The 27556-nt window shown below is 42.3% G+C and overlaps 2 protein-coding genes across 2 annotated transcripts; one reads left to right on the top strand and one right to left on the bottom strand.

Moving 5' to 3' along the window:
• Positions 1–1639: 1639 nt before the first annotated feature.
• Positions 1640–5554, top strand: hspa8 (heat shock protein 8). The gene is made up of 9 exons (XM_015960675.2): positions 1640–1796; positions 2843–3052; positions 3134–3339; positions 3427–3579; positions 3656–4211; positions 4298–4500; positions 4582–4780; positions 4853–5085; positions 5166–5554. Exons 2-9 carry the CDS (start codon positions 2848–2850, stop codon positions 5349–5351), a joined length of 1941 nt encoding a protein of 646 aa, XP_015816161.1. The 5' UTR covers positions 1640–1796; positions 2843–2847; the 3' UTR covers positions 5352–5554.
• Positions 5555–22745: 17191 nt separating this feature from the next.
• bsx (brain-specific homeobox) lies at positions 22746–25480 on the bottom strand. The gene is made up of 3 exons (XM_015960674.3): positions 25141–25480; positions 24654–24844; positions 22746–23945 (listed from the first exon to the last, which is right to left on the bottom strand). Exons 1-3 carry the CDS (start codon positions 25379–25381, stop codon positions 23697–23699), a joined length of 681 nt encoding a protein of 226 aa, XP_015816160.1. The 5' UTR covers positions 25382–25480; the 3' UTR covers positions 22746–23696.
• Positions 25481–27556: the final 2076 nt, after the last annotated feature.

Here is a 27556-nt window from a genome sequence, read left to right as displayed (position 1 = left end):
CTTAACATTGGAGAAAAAAGTTGACAAGTAATTCAAATTGCGCCCACATTTTCTAAGTTAACACACATTTAACAACGGTAGTTTTTGCATCTTTACTGCCTGCAGCCCTCTCCCCCCTCCCGCTGTGCAGCAGCCGCAAACTCACTGATGCGCCTGCAGCCTCTCAGAGTTCCTGCCTATCTAAACATTGAAAGAATCATTTAATTTTCTGTTCCTCACTTCTGATTACCTTCAATGGTGTATGTTTGTTGCTAGGTACAAAAACAAACTTGTTTTTATTTGACTATTTTCTGTCCTGTCTGTTTATTATCTTCCTGCATCTCCTCTCAATCCTAAAGAAAAACTGCGACATGGCTTCATATATATTCACCTTATGAGTTACCTTTGAACTGCAGTTCTAAAAGAAATACCGACCGCAAATATAGCGGATTGCGCGCCGGCCGCACCTGTGCGGAGAAGTCTCCGGAGGATGAAACAGGTGATGCGCTCGCTCCACAGCAGCGAAACGCATCCGACACAAATAAAGGACAGAAAGCATAAAAGGATATATGAGCCGACATGAACATGACTGTCCTGTCACCAACAAAACAGTTTTGGGTAGTTTTGTAAAGAAAATGTGAACCTAGCTTGATAATAATTATTCTGTCCTGTTTGACAATTTTTCAATGTTTCTTTTACTAAAAAACTGAAAAACGTAAACGTGAATTTTGGAATAAATCTGGTTGAATTTATAACACTGTTGGACTTACTTTATATTTGTTGGCTCTCAAGCATTGAGGTTATCGTATTAAAGCAGAGTAAATAGGATAAACGTGTGTCTGTCTACCTTACCAGGGAATGAAATATAATACAACTGCCCCATTTTGCCTAGCTGTGAGCAGCAGGTCCGTTTCGCTTCTAGAATGATGAAAACTGCTGAAAGATAGCTCTAAATCATAATCAGGTTTGAATTAAACACATTTAAACAAATGAGAGGTGAGCTCTAACTTGTAAACAGCCTTAACCCATTAAAGTGAAGACATATGATAGCCTAAAAATAAGAAATAAGATAACCCCAATAGAGCCAACCAACAGATAAAAAGCCAGCCTGTGTGATGAAATGCAACAAGATTTACTACAAGCTCACAATTCACGTTTTCAGGGTTTTTTTAAATGAAAGAAACTGAAACTGGTATGTTAAAAAATAATAATAAAAAAGACAGAATGGTTATTATAGCGATGAGGTCACATTTTCTTCTAATAAATTTCAAGATCTGGCTGCAGACATAAAACCCTGCTGTGAGGGAAGACGGTTTCCTCTTGGCCAATCGCAGGAGAGCCCTTCCAGTCAATCAGAGGCGAGAAAGGCGGGACCAGAGCGGGACCTTCCTTGGACATCCTACGATTCCAAATGACGCACCCGGGAAGGCGGAGTTTACACAAGACTTCGCAGTCGGAATGAATGTGTTTAATTGAATCATTCGATGCTCACGATAAAAACCTGGTTAGCTTTATTAGGTTAAAGTGCGCGCACGTTGACCCCATCTGACGCGAACAACCCTTCCGAATGAACTCCGTCCACCCAATGAGCCAGCAGCTAGGTTGTGTAATCGTTACGTAATCAAATATTCTAAATTTGATTGGTGGATGTCCCAAGCCCGAATGTTGATTGGCTGCTGTGCCGGCGCGTCACCAACATATATAAGGCGTCCTGCGCTTTCCTTGTTCTTTCCCTCCTTTCATCCCAGCAAGGGCATTTGTCCCCCTCCATTGGTCATTTCTTCCGTCACATTCAGTTCACTCCACATTAACACTTGGTAAGTGTTTATTTCGTAGCCTTTAACATTATTCTAGCGGTTGTGCGTTAGAAACTGCTCGTTCTCAAAGCTCCGGATATAGACCGAGTGGGGCGTCGTTTTGGCCGCTCGTAGCGGCGTTTTTTACCGCAGTGTATAAATGTACGCAGTGTATAAAATGTACGTCCTCATTCTGTACTACTTTATATAGTGGACTCAATTTCCGCCTGCTGCTGTTGCGGGAAAATGAAGCGTCATCAAAACCATGGTGTAGCTCAGCTGATTTTCTTCGTTTGCCGTGAAATGTCTCAAAATTACACTCAAATTGTAAATGATTGGTTCGTGTTCTGTATATAATAAGCGGAATAGCTACGGTTTGCGTGGTTCTGTTGGTGAAGGTTACGCCGCCAGGTGGGGTGTGGGGATTCTGGCTCGTTCCAGAATGTTCTAGAATGTTCGCCGCTTCCAAGAACGAGCAGGCTTCCGGTTCCTTTGTTGACGTAATTGCAGATGCTTTAAACCAATTAATATTTAGTACTTGACTCCTTTAATTGTACATAAAGTTTTATTGTATTTATGCACTTCTGGTGTTGATGTGTATAAACCCGAGTTGCTGCTGTCACATGGGCATTAAACTCTGTAGGCGCCATGTTGTTTTCCGTGGCTTCAGGAATGAGGCCGGTCTGAGAAGCCTTCTCCCCGGCTTGGGGGAGCTAGAGGCTCTGGGTCTGAGCTTGTGGGACCGCAGTGTCTTTAGTTCTGACTAATTACTCATTAACTACAAATATTTCTGGGTTACCTGCAGATCCGTTTAAAACTACTTCAAAATATTGGCACGTGCGCATCGCTGTAAGGTGTAGAGGCCTCAGTTGCAGTGCGTCAGCGGGTCCGCCATATTGGGAGGGGTGACAATGGCGCTGTAGTTTCAGTGGGATTGTGAGCAACTTGGTCCTTGTAGATATTACATGTGTTTGATTTATAGTTGTAGATAATTTTCTTTTTAACAAATTAATAATTAAAGCTTTAAAATGTTTTGCTGTTTACGTATTTTTAAATATTTTTTAAAGGAACCATGTCTAAGGGACCAGCCGTTGGAATCGATCTGGGGACCACCTACTCCTGTGTTGGTGTGTTCCAACATGGCAAAGTTGAAATCATTGCCAATGACCAAGGCAACAGGACCACACCCAGCTATGTGGCCTTCACAGACTCAGAGAGGCTAATTGGAGATGCAGCAAAGAACCAGGTTGCCATGAACCCAACCAACACTGTGTTTGGTATGTATATTGTGTAATTTGCATATGCATATTTACCTATGCAATTTGTTTGGTAACTTTAAACATGCATGTTTTTCACAGATGCAAAACGACTGATTGGCCGCAGATTTGATGACCCAGTCGTCCAGTCAGATATGAAGCACTGGCCTTTTAATGTAATCAATGACAGCAGTCGCCCAAAGGTTCAGGTAGAATATAAAGGTGAAAGCAAAACGTTCTACCCAGAGGAAATCTCCTCCATGGTGCTGACCAAGATGAAGGAAATCGCTGAAGCCTACCTAGGAAAGGTATGAATCTTAGAGTTGTATCCCTGTGCATGGATGAACTGTAATGTGTACATGAGTATGCAATGTTTAGTTTTGTTTTTGTTTCAGACTGTCAACAATGCTGTAATCACAGTTCCCGCCTACTTTAATGACTCTCAGCGCCAGGCCACAAAAGATGCTGGCACAATCTCTGGCCTTAATGTTCTCCGTATCATCAATGAACCAACTGCAGCTGCTATTGCCTATGGGCTGGACAAGAAGGTAAATAGTGAAGATAATCAAATTTTACCAGAACATGGCGGATTTAAATCAACAAATTGACGTGCTTAACTTTCAGGTTGGGTCAGAAAGGAATGTCCTCATCTTTGATCTTGGTGGAGGCACCTTTGATGTCTCCATCTTGACTATTGAAGATGGCATCTTTGAGGTAAAGTCAACAGCTGGTGATACTCATCTTGGTGGAGAGGACTTTGACAACCGCATGGTCAACCATTTCATTGCCGAGTTCAAGCGTAAATACAAGAAGGACATCAGCGACAACAAGAGGGCTGTCCGCCGTCTGCGCACCGCTTGTGAGAGGGCAAAGCGTACCCTGTCTTCCAGCACTCAGGCCAGCATCGAAATCGACTCACTCTATGAGGGAGTCGACTTCTACACTTCCATCACCAGGGCTCGGTTTGAGGAGCTCAATGCTGATCTTTTCCGTGGCACCCTGGACCCTGTTGAGAAGTCCCTTCGTGATGCCAAGATGGATAAAGGCCAGATTCATGACATCGTCTTGGTTGGTGGTTCCACCCGTATCCCAAAAATTCAGAAGCTTCTCCAGGACTTTTTCAATGGAAAAGAGCTGAACAAGAGCATCAATCCAGATGAAGCTGTAGCATACGGAGCTGGTAAGGATATTTGTCAGATACCTGGTCCTTTTCGTGGTGATTAAAACTTACTTCAGATTGAAGAGTAATCTGACTTGTTTTGACAGCTGTCCAGGCTGCCATCCTCTCTGGGGACAAGTCTGAGAATGTGCAGGATCTGCTGCTGCTGGACGTCACCCCCCTGTCCCTGGGTATCGAGACCGCTGGAGGAGTCATGACTGTCCTGATCAAACGAAACACCACCATTCCTACCAAGCAGACTCAGACTTTCACAACATACTCTGACAACCAGCCTGGTGTGCTCATTCAGGTGAAGATGCAGTCATTGTCTCTTGTTTAACAACGTATGTGTTTAAAATACACAATCGATCAACTGCATTCGTTCAAACAGGTCTACGAGGGTGAGCGCGCGATGACAAAAGACAACAACCTGTTGGGCAAATTTGAGCTGACGGGCATCCCCCCTGCTCCCCGTGGAGTTCCCCAGATCGAGGTGACGTTTGACATCGATGCCAATGGCATCATGAACGTGTCTGCTGTTGACAAAAGCACCGGCAAAGAAAACAAAATCACCATTACTAACGACAAAGGCAAGTTCTGAGACATTTTCAGCTCAGATTCAAACTTCTGCATGGGGATTCCTAACAGGCATCTGCTTCTAGGTCGCCTCAGCAAGGAAGACATTGAGCGCATGGTCCAGGAAGCTGAGAAGTACAAGGCAGAGGATGATGTCCAGCGTGACAAGGTGTCTGCTAAGAACGGCCTGGAGTCGTACGCTTTCAACATGAAGTCCACCGTGGAGGATGAGAAGCTTGCTGGCAAGATCGGTGATGATGACAAGCAGAAGATCTTGGACAAATGCAATGAGGTCATCAGCTGGCTGGACAAGAACCAGGTAGGTGGACTAGTAGTTCTTTGTGAAACATCTATGTTTTTCAACGTGACTTAACATGTACACAACTTCATTTTTTTCAGACCGCTGAGAAGGATGAGTACGAGCACCAGCAGAAGGAGCTTGAGAAGGTCTGCAACCCCATCATTACCAAGCTGTACCAAAGTGCTGGTGGAATGCCAGAAGGCATGCCTGGTGGCTTCCCTGGAGCTGGTGGCGCTGCCCCTGGTGGTGGGTCCTCTGGACCCACCATTGAGGAGGTCGACTAAACGCTCATGACCTCATCTACCTCCTGGGATGTTTCCTAAGAAAGGAACCCTCTTATAGCTTAAGATGCAAACAAGCTTGAGAGTGTAATAAAGTAAAACAAGTTTCACATCAGGGAACAACTTGTCTGAGTAGCAGAGCAGTTGGTATTTTTGTTCATTATACTGATTCCACTACCTTGACAATAAACTTTAAAACCATGAAACTATCTTTGTTTTTCTGTTTAAGTCTAGATGTTCTAGGTAAACAGACACCAGTAATTTTGGTACTTGAAGCATGGAAAACAGACCTTGGTCCTGGAGATGAAGCATGCATTTGCCTGCTCTCATTCACCTGATCAATCTGGTCAGCTTAACACCCCCTACAGACACCTGTACAGGTGTTCTATAGTGGGCCTCTACAGTGCAGTGTGTGCAAGTGCTACATGTAAGGTTACTACTGAGGCTTAACCTTCAGCAGTAAAACCAAACTAATAAGGTTCAAAGCCGGTGAATAATGTGGCTAAAAGTTGGTCATGCCTTAAGCACATCAGGGAACACGTCTCCTGATTCCATTCTAAATCTAGACACTAAACATGACTACAGCCTGACCAGAAATGATCCGACAAGATCACTACAGTAAATAAATGCTGAAGAACAGATGTTGCTCTGGATGGGATGCTGTTAGGATGTGCTTTATGCACATGAAGTAGTCGTCGGGATGACAATATCTTTCAGACCATTGAGATGCTCTTACTAGTCAAATGAAGCTAAAGCCAATGTTAGCAGAGGTGCCGTGTGTTGACAGGCAGTGCAGGCAATAGCTTGGGAACCCTTGAACCAAGTCAAAACTACAAAAGTAGTGAGGCAGTGAAACACTAATTTGACAGCATTGCTTGCTGTAACATTCCCTGATGTGGTCCTCCAGACTTCTGGGCCAGAGCATGCCCACCACCAGAGAATCTGCTCAGAACAGCAGGTCTTTCACTTTGGGTCCCATGACAACCTTGCATGCAGCAGCACTGGTTAACGGTTCCATTTGCACCACATTGCTCATGCTCCAAAAGAGACATGACTTTTATAGGACTGTTTGATGGTCATTAATGAAGTTTGCATAAAATCACAAGTTATTTCCTCTATTTTATTGACATTTTTGGCACCTTCCAGAATGAGCCATTTGAGGGTTCTGTGACATCCACCCATCCCCCGCTTAGGCTGCTAGAAGCTGAGAAGGTCTTACATACTGGAGGAGCTCCAGTAGAGCCGCTGCTCCTCCAGCATTATCTCTCTTATATGTGAGAGGTGGATCTATCCTAACTTTCCCACTTGTCACATCACAAACAAGAAATCAGTTTTTCATATTTGGAGTGTTTACAGGTGAAGCTCAAAAATTTCTATAGTATTAAATCTTGTGCAAAAGTTAATTTAAATCAGTAACTCAGCTTAAAATGTGAAACTAGTCACGTTCCAGACATTTCAGCCTTTGTTATAATTGTGATGATTATTGCTTACAGCTTTATGAAAACACCACATTTAGACGGTCCCTTAGTCAACGTTAAATTACTGACATAAATTAACTTTTGCACCATATTCTTTTTTTTATGGTTTCACCAAAAAGCTGAGTTTAGCATAACATGTCGACTAATACACTAATGTATCTGCAACACATAGATGTATTAGTTGTTCACATATTTCTAGTTATTTCCACACCACCAAATTTTTCCCATCATGCCCACTACGTTTTTACTGAAAACAATGGAAATGTGCATCCTGCAGCCAGGAAGCCAGTGAGGGACTGCACATTTTCACACTCATTTCTTATTGATTCATATAGAATTGCAGCAAAAGCCAATATTGTCATGCAAAAAGGGTCTGATCCCCTGTGGTACCAGTCTGGATCTAGGAGATGTGGAGGTGCAGCAGGAGGCTGCAGGAGGTCAGACTCTTTGTAATTCAACAGCATGGAACACAGAGCCACTGGCACAGAGATGCTCTCACTTTGAGTTTGTGTTTACTGATGAACTGCAGTCTTCTGGTCCATGCTGCAGCCATTATAAACGTAACTCACGGATCAGTCCTGCATTCTCCTCAGAATTAAGAAAGGAGTTGACCTCAGAGAAAAATACCTCTGTGTGAGAAAGGGTCGCATTTGCACAAATCTAAAAATGACTTTCAAAGCTAACATTAGAATAAAATATTAACCCAAATGTTTTATATCATGTGCTGAACGTACCTGCATTGTCCAAAAATAATAAATCAATCCAAAACATTTCTGGTACTGAAAGGCTGCTATAAAGTGTGCTTTTAAAATCACATTTGTTTTCTAAAACACGAGTTTCCATTCTGACCAAAGTTTATCTTGAGCCACAGATTGCAGACCCTGGAGAACTCATCCGGACTAGCAGTGGCCAAGTTTGACCACTAGATGGCAGCAGTTCCTTATAATGGAGGTGGGGCTGCTCAGAAAGCCAAGTGAAGACTGCATTTATAGCCGATAATATCTTTATGTGTTGCTCTGAAGTCAAACCTGTGTGTGTGTGTGTGTGTGTGTGTGTGTGTGTGTGTGTGTGTGTGTGTGTGTGTGTGTGTGTGTGTGTGTGTGTGTGTGTGTGTGTGTGTGTGTGTGTGTGATACAGACAGGAAAATTGCAGAAAACAGACCCAGCATCACACTAATTGTGCAAACACGTGATTATATCAGCTGTTGACCTTGGACCTGACCTTGTTTAGTCTAATTATTAAATTGGACTCATTCATTTTTACACTTTGTTGGATTTCGGCAGATAAAGATGGAGCTTTGATTCGCCCGCTGCTCTCCAACCATCTACTCGTAAACGCTACGGTGATGAGATGAACATAATCATCCTCCATTCATCACTCATCAATAAGAGGGTGTTGCTAATTTAATGAGAAGCAGCCATTATGGGTGTTTGTAGTGGGAGTGATGATTTTATTATATATGCTTCTTTTAGAGGGAAATGAAATGTTTGCTTTAATGGTGTAATTACCCTGAGTGTGATCACCCGTGGCCCAGGATTCTCCTCTTTCCTTTAGATGAAGGAACTTGTTTTCTTCCAATCAGAAAAGGCCGTTCCCATGACCCCTCGCTGATGCTCAGTAAGCGTGAATCAGATTTGTTTTAGAAACAGATCGCCATGACACTAAATGAGTCTGGTGAGAACCCCGCCTGCTGCCATCAGTCCTCTTTCCGCAGCACTGATCCACCTTTTACAGACTCGTCTATTCAGGCGTCCGTCTCCTTTCACGCGTGTTTCACCTGCGCTGTGGAAGAACTGTGAGTATGTGGCCACTTCTTTTTGTTTCCGCCCCCTGTGTTTGTCACAGGGTCTCACTTGCTTTGTGTTCAGGTGTGTGTTTATGTTGGGGGACAGATAATAGGCTGTGGTGTTGTTCAGTGTTGGGGCATCACGCCCCGCTGTAATACATTCTCCTACTTGTTAGAGTCATTAGAGAGACATCCCTTACCCTTTTGGCCTCATTGAAGCAAATGGCCCTCGCCCCGAACCCCCACCACACACACACACACACACACACACACACACAACAGCACGGCGGGAGAATGAGGCTCTCCTTGTCCGCCCAATAAGCACAACAAAGAGGCTCTCTGCTTTTTATTTTAATGAGATCTTTTCATCACCATCAGAAAGAGCATTTTACTCTGCAATTTTCAAGACATTTTGTAAGCTGAAAATTGCCGTTTGTGAACCATTCCCTCGCTAGCAGCTCTCAAACCCTGTCTCATTAGCGAGTCTGGAGGTGGAATGAAAAACCTATCTGTAAATCCAGACTCATGATCCTCCTCATCTAGTTCCATTTCAGAAGTCACTAATAACGCTCTCCTCTCTTTGTTTGAGGAGTCATTATTTTAATAACGCCGTTGCTCCTTTGACCCGGCAGCACAGGCCCAGAGGCCTCCGGGTGTCTGAAACTTTCTCTACATTTAAGAACGTTGCCAGTTTGGAGAATTCCTTTGTGAAGCATTTTCACTGATTAACACCAAAGTGATCGACCCTCAAAAAACAGAAACAGTAAAAGAGAATCATTTATAGACGATCAAAAGGAAACAAGACACGCCCCACAAAAATGTACTAAAACAGCAATGTGCCTACAAACTGTTGAAATAATAACAACAACAACAACAATACCACTACTACTAAAAATAATGGTGAAACAGGAAAAATTAGAATAATCTCTTTATTTCAGGAATCCATCGTAGACTGAGAAACCATTTAAAGGCTCAGGAACCCTTTGCAGGTGTGTTGATAGGAAAGGGTCCTTGTGCACCACAGTCCTGTGTCCTCGTGTCCTGCAGGTGGTAACGTCCTTGTTAGGGTACCCCAGGATACACTGTGACAGGTCACATAGCCGTTAAGGACCTGTGGTGACACTGGTGTCACATCCCATTTCAAACATCTGCAAAATTGCTTCTAGAGTCACATGTTCAAGTTTGACAACTAATAATGTAGGAACACATACATACATAGAAAATTATTTTACTTATTTATTTTAATTTATGTTTTTCTACATTTTAATGTATTTATTCCAATTTCAAAATAATTTGGGTCTTTAGGGTTAAGAGTGAGCATCCAGGCAAGTCCTCCTCAAGGTCAGAGGTCAACCCTCAGAGAGAAAACCCCAAGAACTCAATTGCAGACCGTAAAGACAGACCCCGGTTAGAGGTTAAAGGTCATGATGGGACAATTAGAAAAAAGACTGAGCTTGTTCAGAGAAACTGAACCACTTAAGTGCCCCAACAGCTGATCCCAGCTGGCAGCACGGAGGTGCAGGTTTCATGATTTGAGCTGGGTGTGCTTGGTGAGTTAGGGTTCACATGTGTTTGTGTATTATCCTTATCACCCATATTTACTAATAAAATACAATTTTAACCCAAAGAAACATTTTTAAAGCTCCTCAACCTATTTGAGTAAAATCCAAGCGAAAAATGTTTTTTCTTATATTGACTATTCTGCATCAGCTGTGCTCATTTAGTAATATTTGTGTGTACGTGCTGTTTATTGTTATCTCTGCCAACAGCCAGGAGCCTATTGATGTTTCCTTTGACCTGGTCTGGGACTTCATTTGGCGAAGGGCCCTAGCCTCCGCTGCTCCCATCCCTCCACCACGTAAACAGTCATGCCTGGTTATGCCATGCTTATTATAACCTGATGTGTACAACTGGGGCATCAGAGCTGCACACTGCCGACGAGCGTTCAGACGTCCCTGCACCTGCTGCCGGGCCTTAATTGGTCAGGTGGTCTACATGCCCCATTTAGAAGAGCACAGGATTGTTTGTCGGCTGTAATGCGTCGTTCACCCAGCTGAGCCCAAACCTTCGCAGTGTCTCATCATCACCATGCATGGTCCTTTCCTCCTGCAGACCAAAACCATGCACGAGGAGATAATGGTTGCACATGAGCCTGTTGTGATGCAGGATACCTGTAGGTGTAATCCACCTCTCCGTAATCCTAAACAGGAACTCGTGTGCAGAGAAAATCAGTGAAGGAAAAATAAATGAACCCCACGAGGGGGTTTAAATATTCAAAAGCTGTCCTTCGTGCCCTTCCGCTGTGTGCCCGTTTCCCGCTGACGATGGCAAACAGCACCGCTTTTACAATTCAATCCAAGTTCAGAAAAACGAGTCGTTATGAAGCCTTTTCAGAGGAGCCCATTTGGTCTTCTGAGGAGAGCAGCGATCTGAAGGCAAATTGTGATAATTAGACGTGTTATTAAATGTACACAGCAAATGTTTGGCTCAGCCAAGTGGAAGAGTGGCAGTAGAAATGATTGGCTTCATCTGAGCCTTCTTTGATATAGGACAGAAGTAGCAGATCAATCTTCTGCTATTGCTCCCAGCCCTCAGACTCCCTTCTTTTCTCGCAGGTCCTCACTTCAAAGCCAGGGGAACATAATGTACAATCTTTTAATAGCTTTAGACCAAAGCTCTTGGAAGCCCTCTGCCACTGTATACCCTTCCTCAGTCTAAACACCTAATCAAGATTACCTTGGCCTGCCACAATAGAAGCTAAATGCAATTCAAGATCCACAGATCCTTTGAAGTCTTCATTGCAAAAAGCAGATGTTTCCTGGATACAAGAGGTAATACAGCTAGCTGCAATTGCCAAACTTTGTTGTGACATCTTCTTTCGGAGAAGCAATTACTGGCCTCCAATTTACCAGAGACGATACTACACAGCTTACTGGGCTCATAATGCAATTCTTACTGGCTTATTTCTTCCAGCTGATTGGATTTTTTTTAAAACGTCTGTCAAATAGCAGCGGCAGAAGGAATAGGTAAAGTGAGCTGTGTGTGTGTGTGTCCATTACACCTGAGCTGTGAGGGTTAGAGACGTCTGAAGACGGCAGCACAACACAATCCTCCACACGGGAGGGACGAAACCCGAAGAGGCTCCTGGTCCTCCGGTTGAGGTGCAACCTAAATGGTGGCTGATGCACAGGTAACGTCAGGAGAGGGAACAAGTCAGACCAACAAAACTGCTCCATAATTAAAACACCAACAGACGAATGTCTCAGCTTTTCAGAGTTCTCACAGTCAAATCTCATTTTACTAAATGGGACAACAGATGAGTTCTTGCTGAATTTGGATCCTCTCATTTCCTGTGACCTTCACCTTCTGCAGCTGAGAGAATAAGTGGCATTCAGTGAGAAAAGTCTTCAGCCTGTCGATACCATCGATCCACTCAAATGGTCCTTTGTCACTGAGGGAAGCCCTGAAGTTAACCAAATGATTTTCATTACACTGTTAACAAAACACGGTTTTATGCTGCAAACGGAAACGTTAGCAACAACAATTGATCTAATATGATGCGGTGGAAAGAGGAACGGATGAAACGCTGCGTATCAATAACCCTGAAGAGGCGTTAGTTCTAAAGGACTCGGCTGATAACTGGACTCTTAGAGATGAGACGTGGACTTTAGCTGTTTGGACGTCCAGCTTGTTTATGCTATGTTACAAGCAGGGCTGTCCAAAGGGCAGTTTGCACACCTGCACAGGTGTTTGATGCTTACACTTAAAAACAAGACAAGTTACTAACATGAGCCCTAACAAAATATACAGAAAAACTGGAAAAGTCAGGTCCAATTAACAGTATTAGTCTGTTATTAGGCAGGTGTTTTCTGTAATTCCTGGTAACTGGGAGCAGAAACCCTCACAGGTCCTGATGATGATGATGATGATGATGATGATGATGATGATGATGATGATGAAACCATCCACCCTTAAGGGAGTCTGCTGCTTTCCTCTATGGCCAAAATCAGACCCTTTTAAATATATTAGCTATATTATTATGGCATTTCAGAGGCTTTGGTCAGGGTCATTTTTAGTATTTTAATTTTTGTTTTAGAAGAAAAAAACTAAATGTAAAGAATTTTCAGATTTTCATATATAATGAATAAAATGAGGGAAAATAAGGTTTTTTTTTAATTCTTGGGTAAAAAATAGAAGTCTCAAATTAAAAATTACTCATGCTTTTGTGGATTTATTGGAATTTAAATAATGTAAAGATAATTGCCCAAAAAACAATAAAACAGACATATTTTCATTGTCTCGAAGCATAAGTACTTCTGCGCAACTTTTGATGATGTCACATTCGAAGGGTCAATAGGGAGCCTAAACTACCGCCTACTTCCAGACCATGGATACCCGGAAATAAGAAAAGGTGAATGCAAGTCAATGAGGCCATAAAAGCTATCTGGTTTGTTATGTGCCATGGTTTTCACCTTTTCACACATGATGTCTGATGCAAACAAAGTGCTTATTTTAGCAAAAGTTATTTTAGGTTTTGTGTGAAAAGACGTATGGGACTACAAATGTTCTTCTCACCAATGTCACTCCATCAAACCAGACTCAGAGAAGAGCAGATTAGTTTAGTGAGATTCACATCCTTCATCCAGGATGGCAGAAGGAGCATTAAAGGTGGAGAAAACCACCATAAATCTGGCCTTGTGGTCAGTGAGACATTCTGCTGTGATGTCATATATGCAACGTCTGATTTGCAGCCATTTTAATTAAGAACTTTAACAAGCTGGTAAATCTCAAAGTACGTGACTGGTGTGGTTGAAACACCCATCATTAGTTTTCATTTAAATTGAAGTACAGCACGTGTGACTCAGGCAGTAATACATAAATAAACTAGTAACTTTTACAGCTCTGGGGAGCTGACCGGAAGGGGAGGAGACTTGGGGTCCCTATTGACTCTTTGCATGTGACATCATCAAAAGTCACGCAGAAGTACTTCTGGTTTGAGACAACAAAAACGTCTTTTATTTTTGAGCAATTACATTTTGTTATTTAAAACTCTAATAAATCCACAAAAGCATGAGCCATTTTCACTTGTGACTTCTATTTTTTAACCATGGACTTTTTCGTTAAAAATAAAAATTCAAATACCAAAAGTACACTGACCGTCTTTTTACACAAATCACACTCATTATGATTGTCTTTTTAAATGATAGTTTTTAATTTCGGTTTCCTTTGAGAACTTTTAAAGTGGAACTAGCCAGTTTTGGCTTGCCTTTAGCACCCCCTAGTGCCCGTTTGTAGAAAAGAACACAAAACCAATGTCCTTGCTGTGCGTTCATCTTTTTAACCCCAAATCTGACAGCTGAAATGTCTCCCCAGCCTCCATTACTGTCTACAGGAGTGATAAATCACTAAATTAAACAAATCAGCTGTGTTCATGATCTAAAACAGGTAGGAAACCTGCTGAAAGCAGACCGGCACTCTAAAAGTTGCAGATGCGGGGTAATTTTAGCACATGTTGGCAGTGGCGGCTCCAGAAATTTTTTTCTGCATGTGCTATGAAGGAGCTAGTCTTTTTATTGAGGGTTCTATGAAGGATGTGGTCATGCGTACCTATTGTTCTCTAAAACACCTTCAACACTAGCAGTTACACATGCGTGCACAAAACCTCAACATCACCTGAAACAATCATTAATGTACATCATAAACAAATGAACAATCTCTTTTCCATGAAATCATAAACACATACAGACACACAGAAAACCATCTATGGTGTTGCAAGGTTAGCTAACGTTAGTGTTAGCATTTCCAGCAGCTAAACCCTCGACTGCTGCAGCGGTTGAGGGTTGACTCTCCTCATCCTGATCCGTAGGTTTTTGTGGGTCTGAGACCACTTCCAAAGATGCATTCTTTCTGACTGAACCCGTGGAAATGTGGGCAACAAAAACCCGATCCATTTTACCACTTGCTCTACCTTTCACTCGTTCGCAGGTGGAAAACGAGGTCAAAGGTTAACATCAATTTCCTGTTTTGGTTTAAGTTTTTACTATACATGATAATTTACTGACTATTTTTGTTTTGTATGTTAAATATTATCACATCCACACGTTAAATTAAAATTAAATTGTAAAAAAAAAAAATCTAATATTTAACGTGGGGGTGCTATGACTAATCCAGTGGTAGCTATAGCTCCTCCCTGGCACCGCCACTGCGTGTTGGCTCAAGAAAGTGATTTAAAATGTGAAAAAGTTGCAACATTTCCCTTTAAAACCACTTCCTGTTTATTCCTGCTGCCTTACACAAACAGGAAGTTGGGTTGTTGTAGTATTGTTCACTAGAGGGGTTTTCTTACGTGGTGGAAAAACGGTAAAGCATTGCTGTTGAGTCATGAGTAAAGTTGTGTTGAATCAGCAGCATCCGATGCCTGAAACCCAAAAAAGGAATGATTTAGTTAGATCATGTAAAGAAGCTGCTCCTCTGATGCTGTTCGGCTCTGCTGCTGACCATCTTTACAACTTTACCACCTTTTGTTTTACATGATGGATCATCTCAAACTGACAAAGGAAAGACACATTTACCTCAGGACTGTGACGTGTAACAGAGTGAGAATCTGTCTGAAAACATGAATTTGAGCAGATGGACCCGTGCACGTTTAAAAGGTGTCTCCTGCCAGCTTGTATAACAAGAGCTGGATGATGCTAATATGCTGGATTTGTGCCTGTTTGCATGTTTGGGTTTTGTTCATTATCAGAGCTTCTGCTGCTTTACTTTCAGCTGTTATTCTGCTTATTGGTGGTGATTTCACAGCAGATGAAGCCCTGGTGTGATGGCTGAAATACCAACTAAATCATTTAAACACAAATAAATACATCAGAATGAAAAACAAGTTATTAAATTAATTCTTCAACAAAATCATTAAGTGCAAAGTCCTTTTCCTCCTTGTTTGTTTGATGTTGAACGACTTGAGTTTATTCTTAAAGGAGGTTAAGCCCCTTAGTTTGATCCAACTCAGTTCAGCTGATTTCTAAAACAGTCAATGAAACTCGATTCAATAGATTCAAAATGTCACTGAATCAGACTGTTGTTACACAAAAGGAACAGCGGGTTGGACTGTAGCGTTGTTGTATCGCAACCCTCTGTCCTCCATGCACGGGCGACAGTGGAAAGAAAAACACCCTTTGAACAGGAAGAACCCTCCAGCAGAACCAGAACCAGGATGGAGCAGCTGGGTCTGAGAGGACCAGGATTCATTTATAGTATTTACATGTGTAGAAGGATTTATACACACCTAAGGATCACATTTACATCAACAACTACCAACTTGTTCACTTTTACTTAATCCAAATCACTTCTGAATTGTAGAACTGAGACATTTGACTTTAATCCTCGCATACATGGGAGGATACACAAATAAATACCCCTTTGAAGTACTGACTAATCCCTTTAGCTGTCTCCGTGTGGGAACTCCTCAATCCTGTCAGAGTGTTCTGGTGGCCGAGGGAACAAAGTATCAGCTGATGACTACATGAGACCCTCATCCTCCTACGGGCACCATGACTGTTTATTTCCTTAAGCAATATACTACCATAGACATGTAGGTGTATATATAAACAGTAATACTAGCCCAACACCGCTTGGGGAAATGTCTGGACACAGCAGGTTGAGATGACTTAGAAACCCATTTGAAGAAGAATGTTTAGGAGGAAGGTACAACAGGGACAGTTAGACACTTGTCAGTTGCAGGTATGTATTAATAGAATTGTATTAATAAAACTTTGAAACATAACAGTCTGAATGTGAGTTTGTCCTGTGCCCGACGCTGCTCACTCACCATCCCCTAACATCTCCCACCCTGTTAGCCGTCGTGTCCGATGAGATTATGGAATCGATTTGTAAAGCAGTGTGGCTGCGGAGCCCGAGCGCATAAAAGCAGATGAGCATGACTTGGAGTAAAAGGAAAGATCTCCTGAAATCCTGTTATGTCTGTTTCCAGAGGATAACCAAACCCGAAATCCTCTTTCCAAAAACCAACCAGTACAATCTCAAGTGATTAGACTCCTTTTAGTCTGAGACAGCTTTTAGACTGCTTCAATCCGTGTGAAATCACCACACACACACACACACACACACACACACACACACACACACACACACACACACACACACACACACACACACACACACACACACACACACACACATGGTTGCAACTAATTTATGTATGCAATCTGACTTTTATCCATTTTATATAAACCACAAAAATAGCACAGAACTGCACACTGGAAATGCATTTATTTAAATGTAATTGAAGAATACCTTTGTGAGATATGAGATAGTAAGTAAAGGATCACTCACCAGTGTTGTTTATTTCTTGAACAGGAAAGATGCTCTACGACAGAGTCACACTGGGCAGAAATGAAGAACTGGGACGAAGTCACGGGCCAAACTCAATATTTATATCAAAGGTGTAACGGTATGAAGTGACTGTTTTCCACCAAAAGTCATTTCCCCCCTCTCCAGTCTAGTAACGCATGAATGAGTTTGTTTTCCATGGACAGAATAGTCAGTGCTTCTAACCTTTGTCGTTTTGTTGTATTCCATGAAAATGTTTTAATCCTAGAATGGTGAATATTTCCAGATTAAGGCCCAATCCCAATACACACACTTCCACTCTTGCACCCTTTTCACACTTCGCCCAAATCCGCATCAATGCGGACTTGGGCGAAGTGTATTACCCAAAATTCTTTGCTGCTGGAGAAATGGCTCAAGTGCTGTCAGGAGTGTTTGTATCATACTGATGTGTTTGACTGCCGTGAAGTTAGAAGAAACATCTATAATATAAAATTTAAAGGTAGTGGCCAGAGTCAGCATTAAAACTGTAGAAATGCAGTATAACTACACTTTACCATCTATATAAATATGAACTGGGTTCAGTTTTTCCATTTAGTTAAGGAATTTAGTCATAAATCATTACAGAAAATCAAAATTCTCTCCTCTAGGCAGTGAAGAACTGTGTTTTGCAAATGTCACTCACACGTCAGACCAGGTAGCTGCTGTTGCTAGCATGGTAAATCACTGTATTTTGTTTACTATCGTGTTTCTAATTAAAACAGAAAATTGCATTTACAGCTGCAGCTAAAGGTCTGAACCATATGTCCGTGTCCTACACATATTTTTAACTAACATAGGTTTGATCTAAAATAATAACCTACATCTATAAATCCATAAAACCGCACCGGTACTTCTGGACTCCAGCAGGTGAGTCTCGTTAGCATGACTGCAGCAACACTGCTAACCGTGTTAGCTCTGGTGTTACACCAAATTCTGCGACCATCACAATTTGGGACCCCAGGGGGCAGTGTTGTGTTTTGTTGCGTCTATACATGCTGAATTGGCATAAAAGAAGAAGATGCTGCATTCAAACCGTAAACTACGTAAGCTTTGAGGAAGTTGTGCGGCGCGGACCATGGTCACACAATATGATAGTGGCTATCACAGAATGTGGCCATCTGCATCTCAGTAATAATGCAGATGTCAGAGGTCAAATGCACTTTTTTTATAAACTACATCATCAGAGAAGTTAGCGGAAACAGTTTCTGTGATGTAAAAGTCATTATAACTGAAGTTATAGTAAGGTCACACAATATCATAGTGTCATGGTCTGTGTCTGCGTCTCCCCTCATGTGTCTCCTTTTGTCCTCCATTCGTCTCTAGGTGCTCCTTTTGTGTCTTCTAGCGCCCTCATGTGTCATGTCTGCGTCTTCCTCATGTGTTTCCTGGTGTTCCCCATTTGCCCTCTAGCTTTCCCTCCTCAGACATCCCTCTCCAGGTCCTGTGCTCTCTTGGCCCCCTCTTAGCCACGCCCCTGTTATTTCTTTCTATAGTGTTTTCCTTTAGTGTCAGCTTCCCCTTAGAATATTAGTTATAGTTCATGCCTTCTGGTCTTTTGTTTTTCTCTTAGGTCATTTTCCTTTTTTACAGCCTTTCATTATTTAGTGTGTTTTTTTCCCACCAGTGTTTTCTTCCTCCTCCCTGATTTAGTGATTGTGTTCACCTGGTCCCTCTACCCACACACCTGCAATTCATCTCCCTCTCATCTTCCAAGTCTATAAAAACCCTGTCTTGTCTCTGTGTTGTTGTCGGTCCATTGTATTTTTGTCAGCGTTGTTTCGTGCTCTATGTGAGCTTTATGTCTCCAGACTTTGGTGCTCTAAGAGAGCTTTAGGCGTCCTGTGTTCCAGGACTTTTGGTTCCTGACTTTGGTGCTCTAAGTGAGCTTTAGGCATCCTGTGTTCCAGGACTTTTGGATTTTGGCTCGCTGCCTTAATTGTGGATTTATTTTGTTTCATCCTGCCAAATAAAAGGATTTTTACTTTTTACCAACTCCTGCCTCTTGTCGTCTGGGTAATCTGCATTTTGGGTCCTAACCTTCCCCTCAACGTGACAGATAGTGGCTATCACAGAATGTGGCCATCTGAATCTCAGTAATAATGCAGATGTCTTTAATTTTCACTAAAGATAATAACAACAAAAGATGTTTCGTGATGTTTGTGTCATTTTATTTCCCTTTCATCTCCACCAGGTCATTGCTGCATTTGTTTGCAATAAACATTAACAAACGCTCTTTTTAATATCCATGGTCCACGCTGCACAACTTTCTCAAAGCTTACGTAGTTCACGGTTTCAAAGAAGCATCTTCTTCTTTTATGCCAATTCAGGATGTACAGACACAACAAAATGCAACGCTGCCCCCTGGGGTCACAAATTGTGATGGGTCGCAGAATTTGGTGTAACACCTGTAAAGAACAAGTAACTTGTGAAAGCTACGACACACACACACACACACACACACAATCTAAAAGATGATTCCCATTTTTCAACAATAGATCCTCCTATAGGACCGGTAGAACCTCCACGTCATCCTGGATTAGAAAACAACGATCTGAGCTAGCGAGTTGGCATCAGGAAGATTTATTCTGGTAAGCAATCGGTTAAATATTTTCTGATGTTACATCAATAAATACACCCAGCGGTAAAGCTGGCAACACGTTATTTTACTCATCTGTAGATTACTGAATTATATTGGGACAACATGATGGAGCTAACCAGCTGAGAACTTAACTGAAAGCCACCGGTGGAGCACAGACATGAAATATTTAACAAACTTTAACAAACTGTACCGATTTTGGTTCCAAAGACGAACAGAATCCTCCCCGGTGTCCTAATCAGCCCGCAGGGTTTCTGAGTGAAATGGTCCAAAGCATGTCTGCACCTCCGGTTCTGATATCCAGCTAGCGGGGCACGGAGTTGGGTTGAACGTCTCCGGTAATCCAATATCCGTTCTTGTTGTCGTATCCCAGAAAAAAAAAAACAAATCTGACCAACAAGCATAGGCTTCACAAGCTACATCTGACTGATGACACATTGCTCTCTGCTATAACGCTAACACAGAAACAGCAGAGTCAGGCGTTGTTTACTATCGCTGTTTCAGCAGAGCGCCTTGTGAAACGTCACCAGCTGCCCAGGGCTTAGACCGGAAGTTAGTTTCTGTTTTTCCCGCGCCAGCCACAAACATCAGATTTTCTTCAAATTCCACCTGTGAAAATCCAAAAACCTTTTTCATCTGAGGTTTTAATACTTCTTTACACATGCCGTTCAAAGAAGTTGTGCCTCTGGCCAGTATCTTTAACAATAGATAAAGAGTTTCTGCTGCTTTTTTTTTTTTGTCTAGGAGACAATTAAGATATTTAGTTAAAGGTGTGGAACTCTGAAAAAACATTTTTTTATGATTATTTCTGATTATAATTGGTCACTCTGAGTTTTTAATGCTGGCTGGACATCAAACTGTCTCCTACAGCTATCTCCTACATTAACTTCAGATAGAAAATAGATGGTGAAACTAGAAATTCCTGACCGATCTACGTCACACGTCACTTAACATTCATGGACCCATCCATCTTCATTCACAACAGGGAAGGCTGCTGCTGGTTTAGCGTCCAGGAAACAGCAGAGAACGTCTCAGCTAGCAGAAGCTAAACATTAGCATTAGCAACTCCACCACACAGCAGAACTCCTTCAGGCTTGCGTGATTTGTGGAGATAAAACATTAGCAGTCAGTGTTAGAGTTGGAATACTGTTACCCAATCAGAGAGGAGATGTCCAAATATCAGGTAATAAGACTCAACTCTGATCTGCTAGTTCCTGAAACTGCTGCACCAGGGGCTTTTATGCCCCGGAGAACAACTTCCTACCAGAGACCACTGCAGATGGACTTTTAAAGGTGCAGTAAAAGTTCTTGGAAAAAATCTTTGAATCAGCTACAGTTAGATTTAAAGGTCTGCACCGCTCTCTTCAGGCTCCTCCCAAGAGACAAAGAGTGTGATAGCTATAGAAAATGGTAAAACACCGGCTTGTGACACCAACACGCGTTAGCATTACACACAACGGTTTCCCCTAAAGAACAGAGCTCGATTCCAAGCAGAAAGTGTGAAACAACAAAATCTGTCAACAGAACGGGACATTCCACCTAGCTTAGCTAGCTCTGCTTCGTGTTTTTCTGCTCCGAGCCTAGAACGCACAATTCATGCACAGAGGTGTGTGTGTGTGTGTGTGTGTGTGGGGGGGGGGGGGGGGGGGGGTCAGTGTGAGGGATGGATAATGATCCAGTTATTGTTAACGGCACGTTCTAAGATTGTATGTTGAAGATTAAGTTAAAATATTAATAATTTTTGACAAAACATTTAATTTATTGTTTCCATCAGAATCGGAAGAACATTTTAAAGCACTACAGCAAAAAATGTTACAGAAAAGCACCTCGGGAAAATATTTGATCATTTTATCTAATTTGACCGTAAATTTTACCATAATGCTTGGTGAATTATTCTCACATGCTGGCATAAATGTTCCTGCTTCACAACATTTAAATGTGTCAGATTAGAAGGACTTGAGTGTTGTGGATGTAGATTTTTTACAGTGAGTGCTAATGGTCTGTCTGGGAAACCGGCCCTTTGTGTTTGCAGCTGGCATTAATCTGCCTGTTGGAGTGGAGAGAACATGAGACAAACTCAGCTGAAATAAGACAACCAACTAAAATCGGCCATGATCTCTTTGTAGTGAAGGTGCTTTTTGATGCTTTTAGTGCTTTTGGTTATGGGCTCCCCTGGTTTTGTCCCAGTCCCACACTTTGCAGCGATATTCTGAACAGTAACTCCACCCAAACACAAAACACTCTCAAGCAGCTCATTTTACTAATTGAACCGTCAGATCATTATCAAAGGACTATTTACCTCAGTGCAATATTTTAATTAGATTATGGTCTCTATTTAACCCATCATGGGCTCTTTGAAGCTCTGTGTTTTTAGTGTTAAGTCCTCAGATGTGCAGAAGGAAACAAATGGCCAAGCCCTTTTTAATTAAATGAGAATCACTGCCGATCCAGACTGGGTCTCTTTGCATGTCTTTTCCCTCCCACCTACTAATTTTTTTGCCATTGAAATCCTGTTAGTTGAAGGAGTCTTTCAGCGCTCTACATGAAGGAGGCCAAATTAGCATTCCTTTCTGTCCATTGGTAAGCTGAAGCAGACTGAATGCTTTGATGTGAGAAGCACGCTTTCAGTTGGCAGCAGCCTTCCTGAAAATGAGCTGATGGCCCTACTATTAGGTCCAAATGCAGATGCGTCCATGTGTTGCAAAACACTTAATCTTTTAATTGATCACCTCCTGCGCAGATGATTCTTTGTGTTTTTTTCCCCACTGCGTGTTAATCAGAATCACATTTTGAAGATGACATGAAATGCTTTTCAAGAGGTGGGACAGGATGGCGCACGCAGCATGAAGAACACCAGATTTATGTTATCATGCTAATCCTGAAACGGACACTCAGGAGAGCTGCTGCTGGGAGATGGAAAACTGGAATCACTGGTGTCAGAGTCCCTCACCTGTCTGGAAAAGACGTCCAAGATGAGACAAAACTGTTTCATCCGAGAGCTGAATTTATTTTACAAACATCAAATAAAAAACACATTGAATAAAATAATAGCTGTAACGTTAAGAGCAAATTAAAAATGTGTAAAAATAATATAATGGAAATTATATATATATATATATATATATATATATATATATATATATATATATATATATATATATATGATGACAATCGAAATTTTAAATGACAAAAAATTCTCATTTAAAGAATTTATTGGTTTAATTTCTGAACTTTAAGTTTTAGTTTTGTTTTTGAGAGGGCAGGTATCAATGACCTTATTTGTATTTTTAACAAATAAAAATGTTATCAGTCTAATCTCCCTGCTGAGGGACAATAAATATTCTATTTTATTCCATTCTATTCAGATAAAATAGGATGAGTAATAAAATCGTAAAATCCACTAAAATCTCTTATTTAAAAATGTCATCGGGGCATTTTTGCTTCAGAATATTTCACCGGAATTAAATTCAGATCATCAAAGTGCACCAGGAAGCCTTCAGCTGTTCTGTGAGTGGTCAAACCACCAGGTGTAAATGTGCTGAGAAAAGCCTTCTCTGGTGTGTAGATACCCCACAATGCATCGGGCCAAGGAGAAGACAAGAGGTCCAACTCCAGTCCAGCACCAGGGAGTCACAGAAAGCAAGGAGACAGGGAGACCTGCAGAGGGCTCGATCCAGAGCGCAGAAATCAAAACCAATAGGTCCGGCTGCGCACGCGTCTCACAACTCATCAGCTGATTTACAGATTACATTTTTTTTCTCAAAAATTAATACATTAAAGGACACATGACTGCAGACACACGCGCGCGAGCAGCGTCAGTTGGTGTCTCATCTACAGGACAAACACGGCAAACATGGAAAAGAAAATTCATGTTTTAAGTTTTTTTTCCTTCTTTTCGTTAAGTGCAAATGGGCGGTGTTACAAAGAGCTCCGTGTTATTTACAGAAATTTATACAAGTACATAGACGCGACGGAAGGCAGTGACAGCATAATAATAATAATAATAATAATAATAATAATAATAATAATAATAATAATAATAATAATAATAATAGTTCTCTGGGGGAACTATCTGCAGTTCGGTGGAAGCCACTTATAGCGGACTATAGTAGATGATCCGGCGAACAGACGTCGTCCTCCACGTCTACGTCGTCCTCGTTGTCTTCCAGCATGTATGAGTCCGGTTCCGGTTCCAGGTTCTGTCTCAGCTCCTCCGCGCTCCGCTCGTTCAGCTCTCCCTCGCTGGAGTTCTCCGCGCACCGCTCCAGGTCTGCAGGAGTCTTCCGGTCGTCCTGCGCCTTCCTCAGCTGCTTCTTGTGCTTCATCCGTCGGTTCTGAAACCAGGTCTTCACCTGGGGGGCAGGAAAGATCCGGTCGTCAGTGAGCCCACTAAACAGAACCGACACCAGGTCAGCGTTTGGGTCCAAATTCAAGAGGATTCGGTTCTCATTTTGTACTCTGGAGCCAATTAATCATTCTTTTATAGAAAATAAATAAAATAGAAAATGTAAATTAGATTAATATTGAAATGGAAGAATAGTCAGACCAACGGCAGCACTGCGCTCAAAATATCCTCTAAGGTTTTTTTCAAATAAAATAAAATTCAAATAGACAAAATAAAATCAAAACAAACGTGTCTAATCTGTTCTTTACACACACACAAAGGTATTGGGGGAGGCTGAACATCTAGATAATTACTTGAGTTAATCTTTTGTTTTCTGGTTTTTGGCTTAATAAAAATTATTGAATAAATGAACCAAAACTAGGAAAAACAAGATAAAACAATTTAAAATAAATTAAACAAATTAAATAAATAAATAAATAAAATTAAACAAACAAAATAAATTGCATTAAATAAAATCAATCAAAAGAAAAACAGAATAGATCAAATCTTCATTAAACAAATACAAATTGTTGACGAAACAAACTCTTATGAAAAATACAAGATAAATAAATTAGTAACAAAGAAAATTCAAATAAAGTAAATTAAAAAATAAAGTAAAAACTACCACTAGATATCTGACGCCATCACTCTTTGGTGCATGTGTGTGCGCGCGCACCTGGGTCTCGGAGAGGCTGAGCGCCGTAGCCAGCTCCACGCGCTCTGGTGTCGACAGGTACCGTTGGATCTCGAAGCGCTTCTCCAGGCCGGACAGCTGAGAGTCGGAGAAGACCGTGCGGGCCTTCCGCCGCCGGCAGTGTTTCCCCGGTAGGTCGGTGTGGTGCTGGAACAGGGCCGGTATCTGCATCCCTGAGGGGCAATAAAGGTTTTACAGAATCCTGGAGCTGCGGTACCACAAAGGTTCTGCTGGGTCTGGACCCATTAAAGACTGAAATTACCGCCGATCCGGATTAACTCAAACTTTGGACAAAATTTACAATTATGAGAGGGGTTGAGTTTAGCTGGACTGGGTGTTTTATTTAATTTTATTCTTTATTAAGTTTTACCTAATTAAAATTTACTTTGTCTTATTTTGTTTGACTTTATTTTATTTGACTTTATTTCTTTGACTTTATTTAATGCAGACCGCAGGTCGGAGACCTTACCGGAGGTGAAGAAGTACTGCTGATGCTCCGGCTTGTGGAGCGCGTGCGGATGCGGAGCTAGGATCGGCGTGGGCATCAGAGGGTATCCGTACTCCAGGATGGGCATCCGGGACGCCAGGGACCCGCAGAACGGGCCCGGGATGACCTCCCGCAGCGGTTTGGGTTTGTGCAACAAGATGTCCTCAATAAAAAACGACGTGGACCTCTGAGGCGGCGCCGCGGACGCGTAGTTCAGACTCATGGTGGCGGCTTGGGTCCGGTTCTGCCGGGACTCAGACCTGCATCAGCACCGGTCCCGTCTGCAGCCTGAAACGGTCCCTGAGTGTGATTGGTGGGGTTGGATGGGGGAGGGGGAGGGGGGCTTTTAGGTATTTATGCGGCAGCTGATGCGGATTGGGGGGGACTGATTTACGCATCAGCCAATTAGGGATGTGTATGAGCAGGAGGGCCACGCGAGGGCCTAGTTCTGGGTTTCCATTGGCCCGGACGGGTTCTGAGCTGCAAAAGTGGACTCTTGGGAGAGCTGCAGCACCTGAGAGTGACTGATAGGTGAGAACTGGACCGAGGTTTTCAAAGTTCTACAAGCTGGACCCATTTGCAAAATAAACAAACAAACAAATAAATAAATACATACATACATACATACATAAATACATAAAACAGATAAACTGTCATTAAAATCAGCCCCGCACCAGACAAACCGGTTCCGGTTCTCCTTAAGCACCAGAACCAGCCTGATCTGGAGCCCGGTGCGCAGCCGGGCCGCAGGAGGAGCAGGCTGCTGCAGGTCTGCCTACTAATTCGGCCCAAATGAAGAGTAATTGTGAGGATTAAAATCCAGCAGAACAAGTGGCGCTCCTCCGCCCGTTTGTGGCCGAAAGCGTCGCTCCGTTAATTTGCGGATCCGGTGTTTGCGTCACATTTCCAATCAGACAGCTAATGTGGACGAGCCTTAACGCAGCGGGATCCGAGCGGGAATGTCATCAGGCAATTAGGACGGGTTAGAGCGGAAGTAGTCCTGTTGGACTGGAGGAACGGGTCCATTACAGCAGACGGCCCGGTTCCGCTAAACGCTTAATGCGCAGTTATTTATTTATGACGGGAAACAAACGATTTTCTTTTTTCATGCACTGGTATCAGAACCCGGACCTGCAGGCCCGGTCCGGATCATGGTTCTGGTTCTAGTTTTGGCCCTGAGCTTGGTTCTGGTTCTGGTCCCGGTCCTGATCCTGGTTCTGATCCTAATCTTGACCCTGGTTCTGGTTCTGATCCTGGTCCACGTCCGGATCATAGTTCTGGCCCTGATTTTGGTTCTAGTCCTAATCCTGACCCATGGTTCCTTGTCCTGGTGCCGGTCATAGTCGTGGTCCTGGTCGTGGTCATGATACTGATCCTGATCTTGGTTGTGATACTGGTTCTGGTCCTAATCCTGATCTTGACCCAAGTTCTGACTCTGGTCCTGCGCTTGACCCTGACCCTGGTTCTGGTCCTAATCCTGATCCTGACCCAGGTTCTGGTCCCGGCCCGTTAGAAAACCACCGTAACAAATGTTGATTAAGTCTCCTGACAGATCTGCAGCTAAGCAGCTTTCTGAGGCTTTTTCATCAAGTGAAACCTGGAGCCGCTCAGCTGCGTCACTTCCTGAGAGCAGATAGATCAGCTGTTTGTGGATTTCTGACCCGAAGTGAAGGATTCACAGAAAAGATGCAGAAGACGAAGAGTGAGATATAATATTGAATGTTTAAAGATATAATAATAAATGTTTATCATGATCATGAGAGATCATGTTGGGCACTTTTAGGTCATAAAAATGTATTTTAATTTATTAATTTATTTGTTTATTTTTACGGACGTCACACACAGTTTCTTATAGACAACAAAGACAGTGGCGCGAGTTACCAGAATCTTTCTCTGTGCAGAATTAAACAGAGGATGAGTCGGGCAGGTCATGCTAGGGAAAATGGTCAAATTGGTCCTGAGTATGTGCAGGTCCTTCTCAAAAAAATAGCATATTGTGATAAAGTTCATTATTTTCTGTAATGTACTGATAAACATAAACTTTAGATTCATCACACACAACTGAAGTAGTTCAAGCCTTTTATTGTTTCTAATATGGATGATTTTGGCATACAGCTCCAAAAAGAACAAGAAAAGGCAGCGTCCTCCAGAGGTCTTTGACCATGCAGGGCATGCTGGGAGCACCATGAAAGGCTGGAGACAGGAGAGAAGCAGAGAATGGTCCCGATATGAGAGCTCAGTAATGTGTCGGCGTGACGACTGAGTGCACAGGGGTCAATATAGACAATGTGAGGAGGACAAAGAGACCGAAGCTCCTGAGAGACATTACTGTGATGCTGAGGGGATTGTTGGCTACGAGGAGACTAAAAGTGGTTTTCCACCACCTGACAGGGTCACT

Source organism: Nothobranchius furzeri, chromosome 10 (assembly GCF_043380555.1).
Source record: "Nothobranchius furzeri strain GRZ-AD chromosome 10, NfurGRZ-RIMD1, whole genome shotgun sequence".
Classification (NCBI taxonomy): Eukaryota; Metazoa; Chordata; class Actinopteri; order Cyprinodontiformes; family Nothobranchiidae; genus Nothobranchius; species Nothobranchius furzeri.
Note: the sequence above shows the minus strand (reverse complement) of the source record. Positions and strands in the feature narration are given on the sequence as shown.

Coding starts and splice junctions, on each gene's coding strand:
- bsx (XM_015960674.3), bottom strand. CDS start 25,381: ATGAGTCTGAACTACGCGTCCGCGGCGCCGCCTCAGAGGTCCACGTCG. Junction 24,845..25,140: donor GCAGTACTTCTTCACCTCCG/GTAAGGTCTCCG, acceptor ATTGCCCCTCAG/GGATGCAGATACCGGCCCTG. Junction 23,946..24,653: donor TCAGCCTCTCCGAGACCCAG/GTGCGCGCGCAC, acceptor CCTGCCCCCCAG/GTGAAGACCTGGTTTCAGAA.
- hspa8 (XM_015960675.2), top strand. CDS start 2,848: ATGTCTAAGGGACCAGCCGTTGGAATCGATCTGGGGACCACCTACTCC. Junction 3,053..3,133: donor CCCAACCAACACTGTGTTTG/GTATGTATATTG, acceptor TGTTTTTCACAG/ATGCAAAACGACTGATTGGC. Junction 4,501..4,581: donor AGCCTGGTGTGCTCATTCAG/GTGAAGATGCAG, acceptor TCGTTCAAACAG/GTCTACGAGGGTGAGCGCGC.